Source organism: Rana temporaria, chromosome 3 (assembly GCF_905171775.1).
Source record: "Rana temporaria chromosome 3, aRanTem1.1, whole genome shotgun sequence".
NCBI classification, from domain to species: domain Eukaryota; kingdom Metazoa; phylum Chordata; class Amphibia; order Anura; family Ranidae; genus Rana; species Rana temporaria.
In genome coordinates, this window is record NC_053491.1 from 447,500,737 (window position 1) to 447,519,145 (window position 18,409).

Below are 18,409 nucleotides of genomic sequence, written 5' to 3' on the forward strand. Positions count from 1 at the left end.
TTCTCTGTGGCTTGTCACTGATCGTCTGTTCCCTGTCGTAGGGAACGACGATCAGTGACGTCACATGTCCAGCCCCCCCCCCCCCCTCCAGTAAGAAACCCACAATATCACACACTTAACCCCTTTAGCGCCCCCTAGTGGTTAACCCCTTCACTGCCAGTGTCATTTTTACAATAAGCAGTGCATTTTTATAGCACTTTTCGCTGTGAAAATGACAATGGTCCCAAAAATGTGTCAAAATTGTCCGATGTGTCCGCCATAATGAAAAAAATCGCTGATCTTTACTAGTAAAAAAAGCAATTAATAAAAATGCCATAAAACTATCCCTTATTTGGTTTGCGCAAAAGTTATAGCGTTTACAAATCAAACACTTATTGCGATTTTATTTATTTTTTTGCCAAAAATATGTAGAAGAATACGTATTGGCCTAAAATGAGGCAAAACAACGTTTTTTTTATATATTTTTTGGTGATATTTATTATAGTAAAAAATATTGATTTTTTTTTTTTAAATTGTCGCTCTATTTTTGTTTATAGCACAAAAAATAAAAACTGCAGAGGTGATCAAATACCACCAAAAGAAATCTCTATTTGTGGGGGAAAAAAAAGGACGCCAATTTTGTTTGGGAGCCACGTCGCACGACCGCGGAATTGTCAGTTAAAGCGACGCAGTGCCGAATCGCATAAAGGGGCCAGGTCCTTTACCTGCATAATGGTCCGGGCGTTAAGCAGATTAAATCAACCAAATTCACTTAAACTTTATTGTACGTGATATTAAAAATGATAACGTGATGATCTGCAGCCATGACACATTGCCATGTTTGTTCCCGTTCTCACTTGGTCTTTGTCTTGCAGGGGGGAAGCGCTCAGTCTGTGACGGAGTATGTCGTTCGCGTTCCCAGGTGAGAATCAATACAGTGATCCAGGGACTATCCATGGAGGTCTGGCTTTGTTTTTTACAATCCCCAGGAAAAGACCGTGGTGTTTTCTCATAACTTGTCCAAAGCCAAGAAGCAGCTGCTGACGTCGGACATTTCTCACATGAGCAGTTTATGACGGTGATATGTGGTCCAGCAGGGGAGAATTTTAAAGCGACAACAAATAGGATGTACTGCAGAGATTTACTAATTGTGAAAAAGGATATATGTTAATGCGCAACCTGAAAGTCACATATCTCAGCGACTATGTGACACAGAAGAATTATGTGTAAATAATTATAGAAAAAAAAATATTTATATATATTATATATACCGTATTTATCGGGCTATAACGCGCCCAGGCGTATAGCGCGCACCCCCGAACTTGAAGGAAGATTCCTGAAAAAAAAAACCTTAGTTTGGATGCCCCTCGTCGGTGTTTTGCCCGTCGTCCATCGCATCCTGCCCGGCGGCCTCGTCCGGTCCGGCGTCCTTCTGCGGCCATCCCCGCTCGATCCCCGTGCTGTGTTCGAACCACTGCGCCGACATATACCGAGCGCAGTACACTCGGGTATAGTCGGGCGGGCTCGGCTCCTCCTGCGTACAGGACGTGACCGCGAGAGGAGCCGAGCCTGCCCGACTATACACGAGTGTACTGCGCTCGGTATATGTCGGCGCAGTGGTTCGAACAAAGCGCGGGTATCGGCGTATATCGCGCACCCACGATTTTGCCCTGATTTTCAGGGCAAAAAAGTGCGTGGTGTGTGTGTATGTGTATATGTGTGTGTGTGTGTGTGTGTGTGTGTGTGTGTGTATATATATATATATATATATATATATATATATATATATATATATATATATATATATATATTCAAATCCATAGAAAACACAAAAATTATATTGAGAGGTACTAATTAGTGAGTAAAACATCTATAGACTGTTATATCCAGCATACTGCTGACATCAACAGTATGCTGTATTTTTTTTTTTTTTTCGCCTGTACTTACGTTTTTTCGCCGTTTTCACCCTGCTTACTTGTTCTCGCTCCCCCGGGGAGTAGGCGTTCCTAAGACGACGCATAGATGATTGACGTGCGGGTCAATCGCGTCATCGCCTTCCGAAAATATCCGAGGGGGACTCGGCACTTTACGGCGCCTGCGCAGTCAGCTCTACACGGCAGGCGCAGGCGCCGTAAAGAGCCGAGTCCCCGTCGGATATTTTCGGAAGGCGATGACGTGCTTGACCCGCACGTCAATCGTCTCCTGGGAGGATCTACACTCACTCCCAGGAGACATTGCGCAGAGCTCCCCGTCGGGGAAAAGAACGACACGCCCACTCCCCGCAAGGAAGAAGACCCGGAAGTGCGGCTGAAGACAGGTAAAGTGTACACCTTAAAAAAAAAAAAATGACAACGTTACAAGCCTTTATTAAGGCTAGAGATAGGTTAGCCAAAAAGTTAATTTTAGGGTGAACCCCCACTTTAAATAGATAAGGTGGCCGCTTACCGGAACAGATGGACCCCCCATTACAGAGATCAAATCAGCTCCACACTTACAGGATGATTCGTCTGGCTCCAAACGTGGAGATCAATCCTCAGCAGGGAACAGCCTTTGGTTGTTTTCCCGCAACCTTCAGGGTGAATCGCTGGAATCCTGGGTGCACATACACCGTCTCCTCTCAGGACAGCAGATGGGGCGTTCAGTAGGCAATAGGTAGAATGATGAAAAAAAAAAAGAAGGAAAAACTTCATGGTGCAGTAAAAAACACTTGCCCTTTATTAATTGAGCAGGTTGCTGACATCCAAAAAAGTTACAAAACAAAAACTTAATCCAAGAACAAACACGAGATGAAAAAGTATTCATACCCCTTGAAATTTTCCAAATTTTGTCATGTTAGTACCAAAAACGTAAATGTATTTTATGTGATAGACCAAGAGAAAGTGGCACATAATTGTGAAGTGGATGGAAAATGATAAATGGTTTTCAATTTTTTTTTTTTTTTTTTTTTTTACAAATGTGAAAAGTGTGGGGGGTGCATTTGTATTCAGCCCCCCTGAGTGAATACTTCGTAGAACCTCCTTTCTCTGCAATTACAACTTCAAGTATTTTTGGGGATGTCTCATTTGCACATCTAGAGAGGGACATTTTTGCCAATTCTTCTTTGTAAAATATCTCAAGCTCTATCAGATTGGATGGAGAGCGTCTGTGAACAGCAATTTTCAAGTCTTGCCACAGATTCTCATTTGGATTTAGGTCTGGACTTTGACTGGGCCATTCTAACACGTGAATATGCTTTGATCTAAACCATTCCATTGTAGCTCTGGCTGTATGTTTAGGGTCGTTTCACTTTAAAGCGGTTGTACACCACTGGCCTTATTTTCCCCGAAAGGTGAACTTCTAATGTGCTAGTATGCGTCGCATACTACGACACAAGGGTCAGAAGGAATGTATATATTTTACACTGCCTATAGGTAAGCCTTATTATAGGCACAAGTCAGAGATGAGTTTACTTCCTCTTTAAGCAAGATTAAATATATATATATATTTGTGTGTGTGTGTATGTATGTATATATATATATATATATATATATATATATATATATATATATATATATATATATATATATATATATATATATATATATGTGTGTGTATCTATTAGCTAACAGGTTCACTTTGTAAGTATCATTTCATAATGTGTACAGCGGTAATTTCATATGTCCCTCTCTTATACAGGAACCCCAGTAAGAGGTACAACGTCATGGCCTTCAATTCTGCAGATAAAGTGGACTTCGCTACATGGAACCAGGTACACAACATATGCTGTATCTTCCCGATGTTTAACCGCAGTCATCTCTGCTTCTTTTAGTGCTTTGTTAACCACTTGAGGACCGGTTCACGTACATATACGTCTGCACTTTAAAGATGGATATCTCAGTAACGGCAGCCGCTGCCACCACCAAGATATTCATCTTTACTGTGAGCGGTCCTGTAAACGGTTGTCTCCGTGGTGAATTCGCCGCAGGATCACAGTTATTGGTGGGGGTAGAGGGGGCCCCTCCCGCCACTCTCCACCGCTTACCGGAGCCATCGGCGGAGGCGATCGGGTCCTTCAGCCTGCATTGCTGGGATATGAGTGAGGGCAAGATGGCCGTCTCCATAGCATAGCAGGGCGGAAGCAACATCAAAATGTCACTTCCGCCCATGCTTCTTAAAGGCATATTTTCCTGTTGTCATTTTTTTTCAAATGACAATTTTTTTTTTGTTTTTTTTTTTTCTAAATATTAGCTCTGAGGTCTTTTTTCATATTTTCATATTTAAAAGGACCTGTCATGCTTTTTTCTATTACAAGGGATGTTTACATTTCTTGTAATAGGAATAAAAGTGACCCTTTTATTAATTTTTACACTTTAAAAAAAAAAAATTTTTTTTTAAAACAAACACATTTTTTTTTAAAGCGCCCCATTCTGACGAGCGTAGCACCCGCATATGAGGTATTGCCACGATCGTTGGAGCAAGAGCAATAATTCTAGCCCTAGACCTCCTCTAACTCAAAAGATGCAACCTGTAGAATTTTTTTAAACGTTGCCTATGGAGATTTTTAAGGGTAAAAGTTTGACGCCATTCCATGAGCGGGCGCAATTTTAAAGCGTGACTTGTTGGGTATCATTTTACCCGGCGTAACATTATCTTTCACAATAAAAAAAAAATTGGGCTCACTTAACTGTTGTCTTATTTTTCAATAAAAAAAAAGTGATTTTTTTCCAAAAAAAAGTACCGCTGCGCAAAAACGGTGTGACAAAAAGTATTGCAATGACCGCCATTTTATTCTTTGGGTGTTAGAAAAAAAAATGTTTGGGGGTTCTAAGTAATTTTCTATAAAAAATGTTTTAATCTTGTAAACACAGAGTCTGAAAAACAGGCAAAGTCCTTAAGTGGTTAATGTAGCACAGGAACCATTTGAGGTCTATGTAAACTATGAACTGCTCTTATTTCCTTCCTTTAGGTCTGTTAAATATACCATTAAAAGTAATTGGTTATATAGGTTCAATAAAAGCAAAAAAAGCAAATGGTAATCCTGCCAGAAATCGTGTGAGCTGATAAACATCTGTGCTTTCTATCTCTACACATCACTTGCTTTGTTCTCAGCTTTTGAGTACGTACTTTCTCCCTCTCTATACTATGGAGAACAGGAGAGGGGGGATGTTCTGTAGCCTCCGCAGATACAGTACATTGAGTGTTGTCACCCTTGGACAGGAAATGGGTTTGTGAGCTTCTCACAATGTGCATTAGAAGCAGCAGCAAGTCAGAGCCGGTTTATTTTCTGTCTGGAATATGTCCGATATCCTCTAGCCCAAACTGTGGCCCTCCAGTTGTTCAGGAACTACAATTCCCATCATTCCTAGTCATGTCTGTGAATGGCAGTTTTACAATGCCTCATGGGACGTGTAGTTCTGCAACAGCTGGAGGGTCGTAGTTTGGAGATCCCCAGAGTCTAGCCTTTTGCTCCCCAGCTTGACTGTCCCTGGACCACCCTTTTCATTCATTGGATTTCAGGTCTTTTAAACATTGAGCCTTGATCACATGTGTAGGGGGTAGTCTGCATGCACCGACTCCTCCAGACTGACATCCACCCGTCAAGGCATTTTAACCACTTCCGGACCGCCGCATGTACATTTACGTCAGGAGAATGGCACGGACAGGCACATCAACGTACCTGTACGTGCCTGCCTAGACGTGGGTCGGGGGTCCGATCGGGACCCCCCCGTACATGCAGCGGTTCCCGTGGCTTCAGGAGCGATCCGGGACGAGGGCGCCGCTATTCGTTTATAGCCGTTCCGTCACGATCGCTCCCCGGAGCTGAAGAACGGGGAGAGCCGTATGTAAACACGGCTTCCCCGTGCTTCACTGTGGCGGCTGCATCGATCAAGTGATTTTTTTTTTTTTTTTTTTTTTAACAAAAATAGGTAGAAGAATACGTATCGGCCTAAACTGAGGAAATTTTTTTTTTTATGTATGTTTTTGGGGGATATTTATTACAGCAAAAAGTAAAAAATATTGCATTTTTTTACAAAATTGTCGCTCTATTTTTATGTTTATAGCGCAAAAACCGCAGAGGTGATCAAATACCACCAAAAGAAAGCTCTATTTGTGGGGAAAAAAGGACGCCAATTTTGTTTGAGAGCCACGTCGCACGAGCGCGCAATTGTCTGTTAAAGCGACGCAGTGCCGAATTTTAAAAACCCCTTGGGTCATTTAGCAGCATATTGGTCCGGTCCTTAAGTGGTTAAAGACCTCTTAATACTTTTCAGTCCCGCCATCCCTTTTTTGGATTCTGTTTAAGAGCTACAGTTCCCTGAAGAATCTTCACATCCACGCTTCCAAGTTGTTTCGGATGCCTGCGAACTCCTTGCACATTGGAGTTCCATCCAGCAGTCCCTGCATCACTAATGTGTTTGTGGCTCCTGAACAGCCACACCTTCGGCAAAGATCTCAGGCATGGGCAGTGGAACAAGGCGGTATAACAGGTCTCCTTTTTCAAGGGCTTTCTTTTAAAAAAAAAAAAAAAGCAACAGGGTCACTTTAACCACTTAGGACCCGGACCAAAATGCAGGTAAAGGACCAGGCCCCTTTTTGGGATTCGGCAATGTGTCTCTTTAACTGACAATTGCGCGGTCGTGCGACGTGGTTCCCAAACAAAATTGGCGTCCTTTTTTTCCCACAAATAGAGTTTTCTTTTGGTGGTATTTGATCACCTCTGCGGTTTTTATTTTTTGCGCTATAAACAAAAATAGAGCGACGATTTTGAAAAAAATGCAATATTTTTTACTTTTTGCTATAATAAATATCCCCCAAAAACATATAACTTTTCTTTTTCTCAGTTTAGGCCGATACGTATTCTTCTACCTATTTTTGGTAAAAAAAAATCGCAATAAGTTTATCGATTGGTTTGCGCAAAATTTATAGTGTTTACAAAATAGGGGATAGTTTTATTGCATTTTTATTAATTCTTTTTTTTTTTTTACTACTTATGGCAGCGATCAGCGATTATTTTTTAATTTTTTTTTCGTGACTGCGACATTATGGCGGACACTTCGGACAATTTTGACACATTTTTGTGACCATTGTCATTTTCACAGCAAAAAATGCATTTAAAATGCATTGTTTTACTGTGAAAATTACAATTGCAGTTTGGGAGTTAACCACTAGGGGGGCGCTGATGGGGTTATGTGTGACTTCATTTGTGTTTACAACTGTAAGGGGGTGTGGCTGTAGGTCTGACGTCATTGATTGTGCATCCCTATATTAGGGAACACACGATCGATGACGCCGCCACAGTGAAGAACGGGGAAGCCGTGTTTACGCACGGCTCTCCTCGTTCTTCAGCTCTGGGGACCGATCGCGGGACTCCAGCGGCGATCGGGTCCGCGAGTCCCGCGGTCCCAGTCACGGAGCTTCGGACCGGGTCATGGGAGCACGCCCGCGACCCACCGCTGGGCTTTATACAATCACGTACAGGTACGTGATTGTGCCCAGCGGTGCCATTCTGCCAACGTATATCGTTGTTAGGCGGTCCTTAAGTGATAAAAAGTCCTCCATGTAGCATAGATCAGTGTTTCTCAACTCCAGGCACCCCAACAGGTCATGTTTTCAGGATTTCTCTCAGATGAAACGGCTGTGGTGATTACTAAGGCAGTGAAACTGATCAAATCACCTGTGCAAAATAATGGTAAAAGCCTAAAAATATGAGCTGTTGGGGCGCCTTGAGGACTGGAGTTGAGAAACGCTGGCATAGATGTCTTCAGAAAAGGCCCACATTCTTCTGTTGAGTAATAAAGGTGGAAATGGAAGGAAGGGAAGCTGTTGGGAATTGTGAAATGGAATGTTGTAGATATTAGCAGGACTGTTCTATGACATAAACTTCCACTTTTATGGCGGATGTTTTTCTCTACAATCCAGGCTCGCATGGAGCGTGACCTGAGTGCTAAGAAAATGTACCAGGATGAGGAACTGCCTGACGCTGGGGCTGGGAGCGAGTTTAATCGCAAGCTGAGGGAGGAGTCCAGACGCAAGAAATACGGCATCATTCTCAAACAGTTCAAGGTGGACGACCAGCCCTGGATGCTGAGGGTTAACGGCAAGGCTGGACGCAAGTAAGTCTAAATGCAGGGAGATGCTCTCTGACAAGGTGAAACCGTGGCCTTTAGTTTAAGGACAGCAGTCAGTGCGTGTCTTGTCTTGTCTTCCCAGGTTTAAAGGAATTAAAAAAGGCGGAGTCACGGAGAATGCCTCCTACTTCATCTTCACCCAGTGTCCAGATGGAGCGTTTGAAGCGTTCCCAGTCTCCAACTGGTACAATTTTACTCCAGTGGCCAAGCATCGGACGCTGACTGCAGAAGAGGCCGAACAGGAATGGGAAAGGTAAGGGCCTTGCTTAGTGATAAAATATGCCAATTTTTTTTTTTTAAATGGGCCATTAAAGCGGAATTCCACACAAAAATGGAACTTCCGCTTTTCGGATTCCTCCCCCCCCTCCGGAGTCACATTTGTCACCTTTCAGGGGGGAAGAGGGAGCAGATACGTGTAATCCAGGTATTTGCCCCCACTTCCGGGCATAGATCGCAACAGTATCTGCAGCGATCTAAACCATGTCCGGCCCCTCCTCCGTCCCCCCCTGCTGTCTTTTAGGAGACACACAGGTCCCAGAAGACGGCAGGGACCAGTGAAATTGCGCAGGCTTCACTTCCCGATTCCCTTACTGAAGGTGGCAGCGCCTCCCCCCCAGAGCTGAGGGACAGATCGGCTTCGGGTGCCGACATCGCGGGCGCCCTGGACAGGTGAGTATCCATATATATTAAAAGTCAGCAGCTGCAGTATTTGTAGCTGCTGACTTTTAAATTATTTTTTTTTTGTTGGGGCGAAACTCCGCTTTAAAGGTTAAAGCAAAAGTGTAGTTGCGTGTGTGTGTGTGTATGTATATATATATATATATATATATATATATATATATATATATATATATATATATATATTCCACAGAGAATAGCGCACACATACAAAAATGCAAAATGAGTAACTTTTAAATCTTACAAGGCTGCTTAAAGCAGAGGTTCACCCTAAAAACATGTATATACCATTCCATTCAGCATACTGTCGACATGTACAGTATGTTGTTTTTTTTTTTTTTTCGCTGTACATACCGCCGTATAGCTATTTTCCCCCCCGGCTTCCGGGTAGTGGATCCCGCGGGACTGGGCGTTCCTATTCAGAGACTAAGTGATTGACGGGATGACAAAAGCTTCCCCTCGGCGCATAATGCGCGTCACCAGTTTCCGAAAGAAGCCGAACATCGGTGCGCAGGCGCCGTATAGAGCCGACCCGCAGTTCGGCTTCTTTCGGAAACTGGTGACGCGCTTATGCGCCGGGGGAAGCTTTTGTCATCCCGTCGATCACTTAGTCTCTGAATAGGAACGCCCAGTCCCGCGGGATCCACTACCCGGAAGCAGGGGGAAAAAATAGCTATACGGCGGTATGTACAGCGAAAAAACAGCATGCTGTACATGTCGGCAGTATGCTGGATGGAATTCGCTTTAACCACTTCCCGCCCGCCCAACGTCATATGATACTGTAGACTTTGAGTGGGAATATCTGAATGATGCCCACGGTTACAGGCATCATTCAGATATCTTCTTTTAGAGACGGCGATTCCCTACACTGTAAGATCAATCGTAACGGTTGTTCAGCCACTTGATTCGTTCTTGCAGGCAGCGGGAGGGTATGTCCCATTCCCCCCCGGTGCTTCTACTGACTCACCCGTGCGATCGGTGAGCCGGAGAAGGAACCGACCGGCACGCTAGATGTTGACAATGGAGATTACCGGCAGCCCTGACTGTCCTCAAAGTTTCTATGATTGTTCAGGGGCCGGGCGTGATGTTATGCCGTCATTTGAAAAAAAATTTGCTACCTCAGCTGGGAAGCTGAGATTTTTTATTTATTAGCCTAGAGGTGAGATCTTGTAATAGGAATACAAGTGATCATAATTTAAAAAAAAAAATTTTTTTTTAATCAAAATAGAACAATAAAAGTAAAATTACTATTAAAAAAAAAAAAAATTTAAGCGAACCTGTCCCCGCATGCTCGTTTGCAGAAGTGAACGCATAGGTAGGTCACGCCTGCATATGTAAACGGCATTCAAACCACACATGCGGTATCGCCACAAACATTGGATAACATAGTAGTAAACCCCTGTACACACGATCGGGTATCTGAATCGGGAATCTAATCCGATGGATTTTTTTCGTTGGATATCCGATGAAGCTGACTTTCATCAGTCTTGCCTACACACTATCAGTCAAAAATCCAACCGCGCCAAAACGCGTGACTTAAAACACTATGATGTGCTGAGAAAAATGCTTCTGAGCATGTGTGGATTTTTAACCGATGGACTTCCACACAGACGATCGTTTTTTTTATCCATAGGAAAAATTTAAAACATGTTCTATTTTTTTTTCACCGATGGAAAACAAACCAATGGGGCCCACACACAATCGGTTTGTCCGATAAAAACAGTCCATCGGTCTGTTTTCATCAGACAAACCGATCGTGTGTACAGGGCTTTAGACAGCCTAGTGAAGAAAACCGGCTGCCACAGGTGTTGCATTCATCACAGAATTCGTTGGGGGACCATTCAAGAGGAATGTCGGTGTTGTGTTATGTGCATTACCATGCAGTCTTGCAATGCAAAAATTGTAAATTGGCCCTATGGCCTGACAAGCAATTGGTGAGTGTTTACATTTCCCTAAGTAAGGAAATCATGCAGCACTTGAAATACATGCCTGCAAAATTGGCCTTGTATGAGAGATGCAGGAACTAAAGTGACCACAAAGTGGTGCTGTTTTCTTTTCTTTTTCTTTTCTTTTTTTCTTTTCTTTTTTTGTGTTATTGAGCGTTATCGTTTTCCAAGAAGCAAACTGGCTGCTTCTTTCCTCCCAACACAGAATAATGGCAACATCTAAAGAAAAAAGCCCACGGTGGCACCAGCAACGGCAATCCAACACGCCTTAAATCTCCCTTCAATGTTTTTGTTTAGGCGAAACAAAATCCTGAACCACTTCACCATCATGCAGCAGCGCCGCCTGAAGGACCAAGGCGGAGAGGGTGATGATGATGAGGAAGGTGGCGGAAAACAAGACAAGGGTGGGAAAAGCAAGAAAAAGAAGAAGAGTGACCTGAAAATCCACGATCTGGAAGATGACCTAGAGATGAGCTCCAGCGAGAGCGAGGGCAGCGGAGATGAAGGTGAGGGAGCAGAGGAGATCAAGCTATGGGGTCGTCTGTAAGAAGGAATTGGTGGGTGGAGTCTTGTGCCTTCAGTAAAAAAAAATGAAAGCGGTAGTAAAGCCTGCTTTATTTTTAGGTAGAGGTAATCTTATAATAAGGCTTACCTACAGGTAAACGTGCGCGTTTAGGAGATATTCACCCTGCATGCAGCCGCTGACATCACCGGCGCATGCATCTGAAGGCCTGGCATACCGTGTCAGAGCTTCTTGTACGCGGGAGTGACGTCATCCCGGTTTCGGCCACTCACAGCGCCGGAGCCCACAAACCTGGAAAAAAGGCAGAGGCAGTGTTGCTAACCTACCAGATTGAAATTTACTGGCACGACACACGAAATTTACTGGCGCTGCCACGTTTTTACTGGCATTTCTCAAAAGTTACTAAATTACATTTTTGGGTGCAAATTTCAGTATTTAGGCCACAAACAAGTACGCTTGGCAAATAGCAATGTGATTTTAAGGTCGATATTAAGGTAAAAAAACATATTTTTGTTATTTTCGATATAAGGGCAAATTATTTAGTCGCATCACCCCCTGCCTCCATCCCCCTCTGCCAACAACACCCCATGCCTTCACCCCCCTCTGTGGTGTCACAATCTCCCCCTGCTTCCAATCACCCCCTGCCTCCTTCGTCCCCTGCCGCCATCCCCCTCTGCGGTGCCAACAACACCCCCTGTCTTGAATCCTCCCCCTCTGCGGTGCCACCCTCCACCTCTGCAGTGCCACCAACACCCCCTGCCTCCATCATCCCCTGCCTCCACTCCCCTCTGCAGTGCCACCAACAACTCCTGTCTCCACCCCCCACCCTCTGCAGTGCCACCAACAACCTCTGTCTCCATCCCCCACCCTCTGCAGTGCCACCAACACCCCCTGCCTCCAATCTCCCACCTGCCTCCATCCCCCTCTGCGGTGCCACCATCACCCCCCTGCCTCCAATCTCCATGTGCAGTTCCAAGCTGAACCGATCTCGGCTATTTTTACTGGCACATTCCCACAACCACGGACATTTACGAACGGGGGGGAAAAAGTGACCGTTTTTACGGACTGTCTGTAAATATACGGACGGTTGGCAACACTGGGCAGAGGGAAGATCTCGGCGGTGACTGGGCGACGCTGGAAGGGCTTTATGCCATGGTCTTCCAGGGTTTATTTTTGTGTGCTGTGTGTGTTTTTTTTTTTTTTTTTTAACTACTGCTGTATAGGATCTGGTCATCCAAGGGAGATACTCAAGGCATGGGTTCCCTCTGGTGGGCTACAGTACCCAGCAGATTGTATTCTCTTCTGGCCTTTATAAATAAAGTTCTAACTTCTTTTTTTAAATCAAATTATGTTTTCATAAAAATCCAATTTATTTTTATTTTTTTTACAAAGGATTCCAAGACCATCAATTAAAGCGGAGTTCCACCCCCCACCCCAGCAATTTTTTTTACATAGTGTAGCCGCTTTCGTTTTTTTTTTAAATATTAGAACACTTACCTGTCCTGGAATCCAGCGATGTCAGCACCCCAGCCAATGTTTCTGTCGGCTCTCAGGTGTTGCCGCCGCCATTGCCTGTAAGGGAAACCAGTCTTTAGAGGTGTCCTGCCGCTGCAAGATCCTTCACCGCTCCAAAGATGCTGCTAGCAGGACTTTTTTTTTTACTCGGGGGCTTTCACATTGGAGAGACGGCAGCGGCTGTTTCAGGTCGGTTTGCAGGCGCTATTTTTAGCGTTATAACGCCTGCAAACCAACCCAGTGTGAAAGGGGTCTTAACATTGTGAGCGTAACTCTCTTGTTTTTACAGTAAAACTACTGCTTGTATATCGAGACAGGGTTTTTTTTTTATTTTTATATGTTGCTCGTCTTTCAAAATGGTTGTATAACGCGTTACTCGTAAACGGAGGTATTACTGTATTGCATTACGTTTAACAGACGAATGAGCGCCGCAATCCGCTCTCCACTTACTTTTATAGAAGCATCAACAGTATGGCCTTGTGATCAAGTAATCTGGTAGTGAAACGCGTAAGAAAGGGAGTGGTTTCTTTGGATGGAGACGCCATATTTGCAGCCATACTGTTGATGTTGGAATAAAAGTAATTGGAAGAGTGAAGACTATTACTTATAACGGTGAGCCAGGATGAGTTTCTTTCTCGGCACCCTGTTTATCTGTGGACAGGTGAAAGGAGCAGGTCTGGTGCAGTGGTGCGGCTCTGCGATCTTGCAACTATTGCATTACATTACTATAGATCCTTTGATCCATACAAGGGTTTATAGATGTGCAGTACCCATCATGCATTCATTTTTCTTTCATTCAAGATGAGCAACGGACAAAGACTAAGAAGAAAAATGCAAAAAATAAGAAAAAGAAGAAGAAGCAGGCTGACGAAGGCATAGAGGACAGTGATGATGGCGACTTTGAAGGACAGGAAGTAGACTACATGTCCGATAAGAGCAGGTAATAGAGACTCGCGTTTCCAATGATTTATATCCTCAGCATATGGCGAGTAAAGACAACTGACCTTCACTTTATATTTCTGCAGCAGCTCAGATGAGGAACTTCCTGGCAAGCCCAAAGTCACCAAGGAGGATCAGGATGTTCCTAAAGGTAAAAGCGAAATCCACTAGGTGTATTCTAACCTGGGAATCTTTGTTTAACCACTTCCCGTCCGGCCTATAGCAGAATGACGGCCGAGCGGTGGTTCTTTTATCCTGACTGGACGTCATATGACGTCCAGCAGGATAACAGCCGCCGCGCGCCTGTGGGGGCGCTCATCACGGCGATCGGTGGTGCGGTGTGTTAGTCTGACACACTGCTACACTGATCTCGGTAAAGAGCCTCTGACGGAGGTTCTTTACCACGTGATCAGACGTGTCCAATCGCGGCTGATCGCGATGTAAATGGGAAGAGCCGTTGATCGGCTTTTCCTCACTCACGTCTGACAGATGTGAGTAGAGGAGAGCCGATCGGCTGCTCTCCTGACAGGGCAGTCTGTGCTGATTGTTAGCGCAGCCCCCCCTCCCCCCTCGGATGCTTGCCCAGGACAGCCAGGGATGGCCACCCACACTGGACCACCAGGTATGCCACCCTAGACCACCAGGGATATGCCAATCGATGCCCAGGCAGCTGCCAATCAGTGCCCATCCACAATGCCTGCCAGTGCCATCTATCAGTGCCACCCATAAGTGCAGCCTTTCAGTGCCGCCTACCAGTGCCCATTGTTGCCGCCTTGTCAGTGCCGCCTTATCAGTGAGGGAGAAAACTTACTTATTTACAATTTTGTAACGGAAACAAAAGAAAACCTTTGTGTTTTTTTGTTTTTTTTCTTTTAGCAAAAAATAAGAGGTGATCAAATACCACCAAAAGAAAGCTCTATTTGTGGGAACTAAATTATAAAAATTTTGCTTGGGTACAGTTTAGCATGACTGCGCAATTGTGCGACAGCGCTGAAAATTGGCCTGGGTAGGAAGGGGGTGTAAGTATCTATCTGGTATTGAAGTGGTTAAAACAGAGTTCCACCCATTTTTGAGAGGTGGTCTTAAACGGAAGACCACCTCAACACCTAATTTTTGGATATTTTAATGTTTTTTTTTTTTTCTTTCTTATCTTTTTGGAAGTACCGAGTGTACCACGAAGTCACATCCTCCTCTTCGGTGAGCTCCCCCCGTTGTCTTCTGGGACCTGTGTGTCCCAGAATACAAGCTGGCCATTCACAAAGCGCCGCGCGACTTGCGCAGTAGGAAACATTTTTGGATTTGGATTTTGCTATTTATTTTTATGTCGCACTGTATTTGTACAGCAGTTTTTCAAGCGCATTTTTTGGGATAAAATTATTATTTTTTTTTTTAACCACTTAAGCCCCGGACCTTTAGGCAGCTAAATGCCCAGGCCAGGTTTTGCGATTCGGCACTACGTCGCTTTAACAGACAATTGCGCGGTCGTGCGACGTGGCTCCCAAACAAAATTGGCATCCTTTTTTCCCCACAAATAGCTTTCTTTTGGTGGTATTTGATCACCGTTGCGGTTTTTATTTTTTGCGCTATAAACAAAAATAGAGCAACAATTTTGAAAAAAATGCAATATTTTAACTTTTTGCTATAATAAATATCCCCCAAAAACATATATAATTTTTTTTTTCCTCAGTTTAGGCCGATACGTATTCTTCTACCTATTTTTGGTAAAAAAAATCGCAATACGCGTTTATCGATTGGTTTGCGCAAAATTTATAGCGTTTACAAAATAGGGGATAGTTTTATTGCATTTTTATTAATTTTTTTTTTTTTACTACTAATGGCGGCGATCAGCGATTTTTTTTCATGACTGCGACATTATGGCGGACACTTCGGACAATTTTGACACATTTTTGGGACCATTGTCATTTTCACAGCAAAAAATGCATTTAAATTGCATTGTTTATTGTGAAAATGACAGTTGCAGTTTGGGAGTTAACCACAGGTGGCGCTGTAGGAGTTAGTGTTCACCTAGTGTGTGTTTACAACAGTAGGGGGGTGTGGCTGTAGGACTGATGTCATCGATTGTGTCTCCCCTATAAAGGGGATGACACGATCGATGCGCCGCTACAGTGAAGCACGGGGAAGCCGTGTTTACATACGGCTCTCCCCGTTCTTCAGCTCCGGGGAGCGATCGCGACGGAGCGGCTATAAACGAATAGCCGCGCCGCCGTCCCGGATCGCTCCTTGAGGGAATCCGCCCGCCGCACGCAGGGGGGGGGGGGTCCCGATCGGACCCCCCACCCGCTAGAAGGCAAGGACGTATATATACGCCCATCTGCCTGTCCGTGCCATTTTGCGGACGTAAATAGTCGTGCGGCGGGCGTTAAGTGGTTAATCTTAATGCAAAAATAAAAACACTATACGTAACCCAGTTTTTTGGTAAAATATAAAAGATGTTGTTCCGCAGAGTAAATAGATACGAAACATGTCACGCTTTAAAATTGCGCACACCCATGCAACGGCAACAAATGCTGTACATTTTACTGTTCATAGGCAATGCTTTTAAAGCCTTTACAGGTTACCACATTAGATTTTCGCAGTTTGTGTGCCTGTGTAAATGTAAACCTCCCTTGTGACAGTAATAGACAGTGACAGGTACATTTATAGAAAGATATGGTGTCTATAAGACCCCAGATCCCTCCTCCTGCCCCTGTAAGCATTTAATCACACCAAGATCAGTATGATCCAAATGCTTTCCATTGATGATGTGACGTCATAGCTTCCATTGTTCTATATGGTAGAGCTCAACAAAGCCGATCCGTTCTTTGGCTGGATTCACACCTATGCAGTTTTAGTGCTTTTTGCATTTTGCAGATTTTCGCTGCAGTCCATTTAACATGGAACACAATTTGTAGTACAAATCTGCAAAAAGCACTAAAACTGCATAGGTGTGAATCCAGCCTTTGTTGGGCTCATTGATCAGCCGGTGGAAGTGCTGGCTGGTCATTCAGGACTCTCGGTGTGATGGGAGATCCTGGTAAAGCCGTGGTGGGCGCTGCTTGTAAAAGCAATCCAGTAGCTAATTAGCCACTAGGATTGTTTTTACAAGAGAGCAGACCGTCGCACTAGATGCGGTGCAAATTTACAGCCAATTTGCTTCAAATTCGCGCTGCATCAAGATCGCAACCTGTTCTTGCGAGCTGGTTGCAGAGTGTATGTTAACGACACCCCACAATCGGTTTGCAGAATCGGATCGCATGGGTGTGAACACCCATGTGATCCGATTCCGGTGTTGACAAAGGGTCCTGTGCGAGTTTGGTCCGAATGCAATGCAAATTCAGCCATAAAGTTTTTATGGCCGAATTTGCAACGCAGAGACATTGCATGTGGCTAAAAAATGATACTGGGATGATGCCTGCAGTTGCCGCTGCCAGTTACCTAAAAGCCGGTGGGTGCTGTGCCGTAACGGGAGCCGGTGGGCGCCATGCGGCAAAGTGCTGTGAACCCAACACCTAACGGACTACTTGTGTCTGAGGGAGGTTTTCTCATGGGATGGGGAGAGGATTCAGGGAGCAGCTACCAGTGTGACAATGACCATTTCCTATGCAGTGACACCGAAAGCTGCACTGATCAAAAGAGGTGAAGTAGGCAACAAGCCTTGTAAATGTAATAGTAGGCAAGACAAGCTTGTATATTTTGATTGGCTGGAACTCTGCTTAAATGTCTATAGGGATTGATGAGGCAAGCTCGAGTAGCGAGGAGAGCGAAGAGGAGAAGGTGGAGGAGGAAGAGGATGAAGAGAAGAAACCCGCCACACCTCAGGAGAAGAAGAGGAAGAGAGGTGAGGCTGAGGATAAGTCTCTCCGGAACACTTTGGGGGGTGTTAAGTCTCTCTAATGACACTTTGTGTTTTTCTACCACAGACAGCAGCGAGGAATCGGACACATCAGATGACAGTGATATTGACAAAGAGGCTTCCTCTGCTCTTTTCATGCAGGTATGGCTTATTAAATTACATGCAGATGTTGAAGGTAGTTTTCCCGCCCGCGCTATAGTCGAAAGACAGCTACAGTGTGGCCTAAATAGCCGGGAGGGCGTCCTTGTACGTCCACTCGTGCATGAGCTGCCTGTGCACCCCGCACTTTGTGATCAGAGTTACATGTGATCAGCTCTCAGCCAATGACAGCGGATCATGTAATATAAACAGAGCCGGTAATCTGCTCTATTATTTATTGCCATATGTATTTGATCACCTCTGGGTGTGTTTTTTTTTTTTTTTTGTTGTTTTTTTGCACTATAAGCACTAAACAAGCACTTTTGTGTGTGTATGTGTGTGTATATATATGTGTGTGTGTGTGTGTGTGTGTGTGTGTGTATATATATATATATATATACACATATACGCGCGCGCACACACGCACACACACACACACACACACACACACACACACACACACAATTTTTTACTAGTTATGGCGGTGATCCGCGACTTATAGCGGGACTGCGATATTGCGGCAACAAATCGGGACAATAACTGACACTTTTTTGGGGACCAGTAACACTAATGCACTGATCAGTGCTAAAACTATGCACTGTGACTGTAATAATAACACTGGCTGCGAAGGGGTTAACAGGGGCGATCAAAGGGTTAACTGTGTGCCTGACCTGTGTTTTACTACTATGGGGGAGATGTTTTTACTAGTGGAAGACATGAGTTGGTGTTT

General features: G+C 44.3%; 1 protein-coding gene across 1 annotated transcript in view; it reads left to right on the plus strand.

Moving 5' to 3' along the window:
• Positions 1–18,409, plus strand: part of GTF2F1 (general transcription factor IIF subunit 1) — a 31,215-nt gene that overhangs the window by 2,793 nt on the left and 10,013 nt on the right. The window contains exons 3-11 of the mRNA XM_040346585.1: positions 855–901; positions 3,655–3,727; positions 7,879–8,072; positions 8,170–8,340; positions 11,009–11,217; positions 13,551–13,689; positions 13,775–13,839; positions 17,416–17,526; positions 17,609–17,682. Coding sequence (XP_040202519.1) covers positions 855–901; positions 3,655–3,727; positions 7,879–8,072; positions 8,170–8,340; positions 11,009–11,217; positions 13,551–13,689; positions 13,775–13,839; positions 17,416–17,526; positions 17,609–17,682 — 1,083 coding nt within the window. The remainder of the gene's footprint in view (positions 1–854; positions 902–3,654; positions 3,728–7,878; positions 8,073–8,169; positions 8,341–11,008; positions 11,218–13,550; positions 13,690–13,774; positions 13,840–17,415; positions 17,527–17,608; positions 17,683–18,409) is intronic.